Below are 8,645 nucleotides of genomic sequence, written 5' to 3'. Positions count from 1 at the left end.
AAAATGGTCCAATTCATGCACTTATCAAGATAACATCCCTGGTCCTCCCCACTGCCTCTGATCTGGAAGACTCACTAAACACAAATGCTTTGTTAGTAAATGATGTCTGAGTGTTGGAGTCTGCTCCTGGCTGTCTGTAATATAAAAAAATCAAGACAATTGTGCAGTCTGGTTTGCTTAATTTAAGGAATTTGAAATTATTCATACTTTTACTTTTGATTCTTAAGTATATTTACAACCAAATACTTCTAGACTTTTACTCCAGTAGTATTTTACTGGGTGACTTTCACTTTTAATTGAGTCATTTTCTATTAAGGTATCATAACTTTCACTCAGTCTGACAGTAAGGTACATTTTCCACCACTGGATGTATGTCCTCGTGGTTTCCTCCATACCCCAGTCCTCCCATCAGCGTGAAACAGCAGGAACCAGGATTCATAAGACCAGGCAACAGTTTTAGAATTTTCAGTGTCCAGTGTCTTCATTCCTTAGCCCACCTGGGTTCACCTGGTCAGTCTGTCATGGAAAGAGCAGGTGTCCTTAATGTTTTTTTGTTTTTTACAATAGAGCGTTCTACGCTTCATTTGATCCAATTCAATGTTGCCAATTATTTAATGACATGAGAATTAAGTGACAAATCTTAGCTGGACTGAGAGAACTGATGAGGCTTCTCTCCTTTATGTATACATTGGTGTCTTTTTAAAATGGCCCAATCTGTAGAATCTCTTCTCACAGTCAGTGCAGTGATAAGGCTTCAGTCAAGTGTGTATCCGGTGGTGTGTCTTTACGTTGCCCAATCGGGAGAAACTCTTGCCGCATTAAGAGCAGGAGTAAGGCTTCTCTCCTGTATGTATACGTTCATGTCTTTTTAAGTTGTCCAGTTTAGAGAAACTCTTTCTACAGTCAGAGCAGGAGTAAGGCTTCACTCCTGTATGTATACGTTCATGTCTTTTTAAGTTGTCCAGTTGAGAGAAACTCTTTCCACAGTCAGAGCAGGAATAAGGCTTCACTCCTGTATGTATACGTTCATGTGTTTTTAAGTGGCCCAGTTGAGAGAAGCTCTTTCCGCAGTCAGAGCAGGAGTAAGGCTTCACTCCTGTATGTATACGTTCATGTGTTTTTAAGTCCCCCAGTTGAGAGAAGCTCTTTCCACAGTCAGAGCAGGAGTAAGGCTTCTCTCCTGTGTGTGTTCTCTGGTGAACTTTTTGCTCAGTTGATGTTTTGAAGCATTTTTCACAGTCAGAGCAGGAGTAAGGCTTCTCTCCTGTATGTATACGTTCATGTGTTTTTAAGTCGCCCAGTTGAGAGAAACTCTTTCCACAGTCAGAGCAGGAGTAAGGCTTTTCTCCTGTGTGATTTCTTTGGTGAACTTTTAGAGCAGTTGATCTTTTGAAGCATTTTTCACAGTCAGAGCAGGAGTAAGGCTTCTCTCCTGTATGTATACGTTCATGTGTTTTTAAGTCGCCCAGTTGAGAGAAACTCGCCCCACAGTCAGAGCAGGAGTAAGGCTTCTCTCCTTTGTGTATACGTTCATGTCTTTTTAAGGTGCCCAGTTGAGAGAAACTCACCCCACAGTCAGAGCAGGAATAAGGCTTCTCTCCTCTGTGCACTCTCTGATGAACTGTCAGAGCCTTTGATGTTGTAAAATTCTTCCCACAGTCAGTACAGGAATACAGATTCTCTCCTGTGTGTATTTTTACATGTAATTTTAGCTTTGATAGAATTGAAAAATTCTCCTCACAATGTGGACAGTGGTGAGACCTCTTAGCTCTGTGAGCTTCCTGCTGTTGTTCTCTGGATGTCGAGAATGTCTCAACACGGTCTCCTGTGTGAACAACATCAGAAGAACCAGTCAGTTGTGTGATATACACTACAGGTCAAAAGTTTTAGAACACATACTCATTCAATGGTTTTTCTTTATTTTTACTATTTTCTACATTGTATAATAGTAAAGACATCAAAACTATGAAATAACACACATGGAATCATGTAGTAACCAATAAAGTGTTAAACAAATCAAAATACATTATATTTGAGATTCTTCAAATAGGGTTAGCCTAACCCTAACCCTAACCCTTTGCCTTGACAGCATTGCACAATCTTGGCATTCTCTTACCATGAGAAAGAGATTTCCCAATCTTATCTTCTTCATCTTTAATGTTGACATTCAGCTCCATTGTTTGACTGCAGTCTTCCAGCTTCACTGATGCCATCTCTGGATCCTGCAGTGCAAACTGGGCTCCACTGTCACAATCAGGACCCAGTGAATGTAGGTTTGGACTCCGTGCGGAAGGAGAGAGGCAGGCTGGGTTTGTCCTCACTGTTGATGTTACCGGCCTCAGACTTAATTCCAGTTGTTCTGTAGTATCATTGAGAAACAGACACAGAAAGTTGTCTTGACAGTTCTGGCACTTTCTTTATTCTCAATAAAATATATAATATTTATTCTTGTTAAATGATCTATTTCAGTGCTGGACTTGGACTGAAATAGGTGTCGGTACTCATTTTTAGGTGCAGGAGCTCCAACATACTGTTAACATTCTGTCCAAGTTAAGCACTGATCTCATTCCAATAGATCAGGTAGATAAGCATTTAGAACAAAACACGAATGCATTACAATTAGACAAAGTACCTGTTTTAATTAGTCTACACAACGTAAGTGCACTTAACCTATTATAGGTTTTCCCGAATTCGCATAAATGACTAAAAAACATTCAGTACAAGGTTGCAGTGTTTTAAGCAGCACTATTTTCCTGAATAACCTTGTCTTCACTGTATTTTTCAAATCAAAAACCAATAGTATTTCCTTTCACACCATAGTAACATGTATAGATAGACATAAACAACTGAATGTGTCTGAATATTAGTACACATGTAGAAAACTGATGATCATTACATTAAGCTTGTGTGACCGTGAAATTGTCTCTCTGCACCAGCACTGAAGTCCGTTGGAGCAGACAGAGTGGACAGCTACATTTTACCAGCTCGTGAATTTTACACAAAACCAATAACATGCTAAACAAACTCAGATATCTCAAATAAATAGATTCTTGAGGAAATGATGTACATCCATTCAGACAAACCCAAAGTATCTAACGTTAGCTATGTGACTTGTAAAATTGTTTATCACGTTCTTCACTCAGTTTGACACAACACATCAAACCTTTACCAAACGTGATAATACGTTAACGGATGTTACCTAGCATGGTATAACATGTTGTTTTGATATTAGGACGTTTAAACGTGCTATTACATTCCTGTAGTAATAAATAGAAACGGACACAAAAGTTTATCTTCTTGACATCACAGTTCTGGTTCTTTCTTTATTCTGAAGAATGTTGTGTACCCAGAACTTCCTGTTCCCCCACTACCACAGTGCAGCCACAGGTAGAACAATGAGACAGATATTTCACCGGATGTAGGAATGTGAAGCATCCGCTTAGCGTTTCAACTCACTATCAAATATGGTAGTGAGAGGAAGCCCACTGGGCGGCAGTGGGAGAAGACGGAACGAGATGTATTTTGTCCGACATTCTGCAAATGTTCTAATCAATGAAACATCTGATCTTAATACAGTTCTGTTCCCAAAACTAAAATCAGTTGTGAACAGAGTGGACCCAGTTTTGTAGACTTCACCCTTTGCAAAAATTATTATTTATTTTTTTAAAGACGTTGAGAAGTAACGCAAAGTTGAATTGAGTTATTGCACACGAGTGCTTCATAGAGGAGGCGTTCCCTAACAGAAATATGCAGATATGCGCTAGAACGCGCCAATAGGATCTCGCTAGCTCGTGCTTGGCTCTGCCCACTATGACTTATCTCTTCCCATTGGAAACGACCGGCTGTTGTCTATCTTGGTTTGGTGGATACTTGGAATGGCCCTACCCTATTATATGAGAAGGGAAGTGCTTAATTTCAGTTGGATCCTCCAGCACCTGTCACTTTTTTTGTCTTTTGTTCTGGAACCCATTTGCCAGAATCAGGTAGCCTACCTCTTGTGTCATGAAAAATAATTTCCACTGTTAGCAAAGTAAACATCCTAATTAAAGGAATCAGAGTAATTACATTTGGACAAGCTGTCGTACACGTCGATCCAGACCATCCCAAACATGTTCAAAGGGTGACATGTCTGCTGAGTATGCAGGCCATGGAAGAACTGGGACATTTTCAATTGTGTACAGATCCTTGCGACATGGGGCAGTGTATTGTCATGCTGAAACATGAGGTGATGGCGGAGGATGAATGGCAGGACAATGGGCCTCAGGATCTTGTCATGGTTTCTCTGTGCATTCAAATTGCCATTGTTAAATTAAATTGTGTTCATTGTCTGTAGCTTTTGCCTGCCCATACCATAACCCCGATATCACCACAGGGCACACTGTTCACAACATTGACATCAGCAAACCGCACGCCCACACAACATACTGGTGGTCTGCAGTCGTGAGGCTGGTTGGGCATACTGCCACATTTTCTAAAACAACATTTAAGGCGGCTTATGGTAGAGAAATTAATATTACGTTATCTGGCAACAGTAGTCCTTGCGGTCTTGGAGGCCCAAAAATGTCTCAGCTGCAGATATGAGGTCCAGATTCTTGGACTTCTTGTGCAGTACAATTAATAACTGTGGCGATAAATACTAAAAACATCAACCAACATGACCAGTGAGCTGAGATAAGGCGGAGCTTTACCTAGCATAGACTTATAGATGACCTGGAGCCAGTGTGTCTGGCGATGAATATGTAGCGAGGGCCAGCCGACTAGAGCATACAGGTTGCAGTGGTGGGTGGTATAAGGTGATTTGGTAACAAAACAGATGGCACTGTGATAGACTGCATCCAGTTTGCTGAGTAGAGTATTGGAAGCTATTTTGTAGATGACATCGTCGAAGTCGAGGATCGGCAGGATAGTCCGTTTTACTAGGGTAAGTTTGGAGGCGTGAGTGAAGGAGGCTTTGTTGCGAAATAGAAAGCCGATTCTAGATTTGATTTTGGATTGGAGATGTTTAATATGAGCCTGGAAGGAGAGTTTACGGTCTAGCCAGACACCTAGGTATTTATAGTTGTCCACATATTCTAGGTCAGAAGTGTGGCTAAAAGGGCAGCGAACGGTTGGAGAGCATGAATTTGGTTTTACTAGTGTTTAAGAGCAGTTGGAGGCCACGGAAGGAGTGTTATATGGCATTGAAGCTCGTTTGGAGGTTAGTTAGCACAGTGTCCAAGGAAGGGCCAGAAGTATACAGAATGGTGTCGTCTGCGTAGAGGTGGATCAGGAAATCACCCGCAGCAAGAGCGACATCATTGATATACACAGAGAAAAGAGTTGGCCCGAGAATTGAACCCTGTGGTACCCCCATAGAGACTGCCAGAAGTCCGGACAACAGGCCCTCCGATTTGACACACTGAACTATATCTGAGGAGTAGATGGTGAACCAGGCGAGGCAGTCATTAGAGAAACCAAGGCTATTGAGTCTGCCGATAAGAATACATTAAGGGAGAAAGAGACATTTATGGCTGTATCACTTTGTATCTTAACTGCTAGGCAGAAAACTGTTTGGTCAGATGTGTAGGAGGAGACTCAGCCTAGAAGAAAGGGTTAAATATCAGTGCTTGTGTGAGCAATGTCTTTCTCTAATGCAGCTACATCCTCTGAGAAGAATAAACTTGGTTTGAGCTTTCATAGTGTCCGTTGAGTTTTTACTCTGAGAATTAGAACCTAACACTAAGTAACAAAATGGTCCATACATATATAGCGTTATCGTAGTATATATATATATATATATATATATATATACTACGATAACGCTATATATGTATATATATATATCCCATGAAACCTTAATAAACCAAGAAAGTATCAAAGATCAGAAATGAACAGCCTGTGGAGAAAAAGTGATACCATTGAATAATGTGCTACGTTACCCAGAGGCCCTTTGCACATGATGTTAGTGTTGCATGTGAGTGACCATCATTTTAGTCCAAGGATATGATCGAAAGGCCTCAATCATTCTTAAAATGGAAGAAGTTTGGAACCACCAATAATCTTTCTAGAGCTGGCCATCCGGTCAAACTGAGATCGGGGGAGAAGGGCCTTGGTCAGGGAGGTGACTGATCAGGATCGAGTGGAAAGATGAAAGGAGCAAAATACAGAGAGACCCTTGATGAAAACCTGCTCCAGGGTGCTCAGGAACTCTGACTGTGGCGAAGGTTCACCTTCCAACAGGACAACAACCCGAAATACACAGCCAAAACAACATAGGAGTGGCTTCAGGACAAGTCTCTGAATGTCCTTGAGTGGCCCAGCCTGAGCCCAGACTTGAACATCTCTGGAGAGACCAGAAAATAGCTGTGTGCCGACACTCCCCATCTAACCTGACAGAGCTTGAGAGGATCTGCAGAGAATAATGTGAGAAACTCCCCAAATACAGGTGTGCCAAGCTTGTAGCGTCATACACAAGAAGACTCGAGTCTGTAATCTCTGCCAAAAGGTGCTTCAACAAAGTACTGAGTAAACGGCCTGAATACTTATGTAAATGTTTTTGTTTTGTTTTGTCAAATTTCTAAAAACCTGTGTTTGCTTTGTCATTATGGGGTACTGTGTAGATTGACGAGGGAAAAAAACATTTCATCTATTTTATAATAAGGCTGTAACGTAACAAAATATGGAAAAAGTCAAGGGGTCTGAATAAATTTGCAATGCACTGTATGCGGAATCCTTTCAGCAAGCTTCCCCACCTCTCTAAGGAGTGTTTTACTCTCATTCTGAAGCTGGATAATCACCAACAAAATGTGAAAGTTAGACCGATTTCCCTTCTGAACTCCGACTCAAGAATTAGTGCTAAAGCCTTAGCCAGGAGATTGCGTATTAGATATGGGAGCACTCTATCCAAAGACCGAAATGGCTTCGTGAAAAACCATCAAGGTTTTCACAATGTGAGGAGAGTACTAAACATAGTGCACATGTGAAGGGTCCCCTGACCCTCCTACTCTCACTTGATGCAGAGAAGTAATTTGATAGAATTGAGTGGTCTTAGTTATTTCAAGTGTTTAAGAGATTTGGGTTTGGGAACTACTTCTGTAAATGGATTAAGATATGATATACAGACCCCACTGCAGAAGTTGCCACTAACAACTTGATTTCACAACCTTTTAAGCTTTTTCAGGGGACGAGACAAGGATGTCCGGCCAGTCCAGGACTCTTTCTTTTAGCTATAGAACCTTTTGCCATTGCAGTAAGGGCCCAACCGTCAATTAGTGGAATTAAAACATCAGATTTTGAACATCGAGTGGCCCTGTATGCTGATGACACCCTCTTATTCCTAACAGATCTAAAGAACTCTTCCCTCTCCATTTTTTTTTATTTAACCAGGAAAAGCCTATTGAGACCCAGAGTCTCTTTTTCAAGGGAGACCTGGCCAAGAAGGCAGCAACGATCAATACATTACAGAATTAAAGACAGACAACAACATGATCCAACCAAAAAAAAGCATTTACACTCTTCCATAAGAGTCTCCCATCAATATTTTAAATTCATTCAGTGGCACTAGGCTGCATGCATATACAACAAGTCACCATAACCAACTACAGAGAGAAAATGTAAGCTTTGTCACAAGATTATCCACATGAACTTTAAAAGGACAACTTTTCATCTAACCAAATACCTAGGTATTTGTAAGATGACACTTTTCCAATGGATAAGCCACCAGATGTGACATGCTGACCTTCTCTGGCAGAGTTCTAGCTCTGGGAAAGGTCATGAATTTAGTTTTTTGTACATTCAAGACCAGTTTGAGACCATAACTGCTGTGCTTTGGCAAAGTGGGTGGGGTTATATCCTTCCTGTTTGGCCCTGTCCGGGGGTATCATCGGATGGGGCCACAGTGTCTTCTGACCTTTGTCTCCTGACCCCTCACTCACCCATTAATCATCCAGGCTATCATCCAGGCATTGAGTAAAGAGCAGGCACAGTAACAGCTACATAATGCCGGATTTTAGAGGTATTTCAGCACAGGTATGCAACGACCAGTTGTGCAGAACTTAGATGTTCCCACGGCCCAAGGTGCATCAGGTTTTCCAATCCGATAAGCGCTTCTCCGCTCCTAACCTTCAGTGGTCACCAGCGCTGGCGTAGCAGGCCTTGCACGCAGACAGACGCTCCTAACTTTCAGTGTGCACCAGCGCTGGCGTAGCAGGCCTTGCACGCAGACAGACGCTCCTAACTTTCAGTGTGCACCAGCGCTGGCGTAGCAGGCCTTGCACGCAGACAGACGCTCCTAACTTTCAGTGTGACCAGCGCTGGCATAGCAGGCCTTGCACGCAGACAGACGCTCCTAACTTTCAGTGTGACCAGCGCTGGCATAGCAGGCCTTGCACGCAGACAGACGCTCCTAACCTTCAGTGTGCACCAGCGCTGGCGTAGCAGGCCTTGCACGCAGACAGACGCTCCTAACCTTCAGTGTGCACCAGCGCTGGCGTAGCAGGCCTTGCACGCAGACAGACGCTCCTAACCTTCAGTGTGCACCAGCGCTGGCGTAGCAGGCCTTGCGCGCAGACAGACGCTCCTAACCTTCAGTGTGCACCAGCGCTGGCGTAGCAGGCCTTGCACGCAGACAGACGCTCCTAACCTTCAGTGTGCACCAGCGCTGGCGT

The 8,645-nt window shown here is 42.6% G+C and overlaps 1 protein-coding gene across 1 annotated transcript; it reads right to left on the bottom strand.

Annotated features, from left to right (window-relative positions):
- Positions 1-818: 818 nt before the first annotated feature.
- Positions 819-4,468, bottom strand: LOC139400120 (zinc finger protein 135-like). The gene is made up of 3 exons (XM_071145148.1): positions 4,426-4,468; positions 2,117-2,359; positions 819-1,825 (listed from the first exon to the last, which is right to left on the bottom strand). Exons 1-3 carry the CDS (start codon positions 4,466-4,468, stop codon positions 819-821), a joined length of 1,293 nt encoding a protein of 430 aa, XP_071001249.1.
- Positions 4,469-8,645: the final 4,177 nt, after the last annotated feature.

This window comes from Oncorhynchus clarkii, unplaced genomic scaffold (genome assembly GCF_045791955.1).
Source record: "Oncorhynchus clarkii lewisi isolate Uvic-CL-2024 unplaced genomic scaffold, UVic_Ocla_1.0 unplaced_contig_7977_pilon_pilon, whole genome shotgun sequence".
Classification (NCBI taxonomy): domain Eukaryota; kingdom Metazoa; phylum Chordata; class Actinopteri; order Salmoniformes; family Salmonidae; genus Oncorhynchus; species Oncorhynchus clarkii.
Note: the sequence above shows the minus strand (reverse complement) of the source record. Positions and strands in the feature narration are given on the sequence as shown.

Bases quoted from the DNA above. Each gene is read 5' to 3' on its own strand.
- LOC139400120 (XM_071145148.1), bottom strand. From the start codon at position 4,468: ATGTGGCAGTATGCCCAACCAGCCTCACGACTGCAGACCACCA. The intron at 2,360-4,425 runs GTATGTTGTGTG...ATGATACTACAG, and splicing joins CTCACGACTGCAGACCACCA to AACAACTGGAATTAAGTCTG. The intron at 1,826-2,116 runs GTAAGAGAATGC...TTGTTCACACAG, and splicing joins TGGGAAATCTCTTTCTCATG to GAGACCGTGTTGAGACATTC.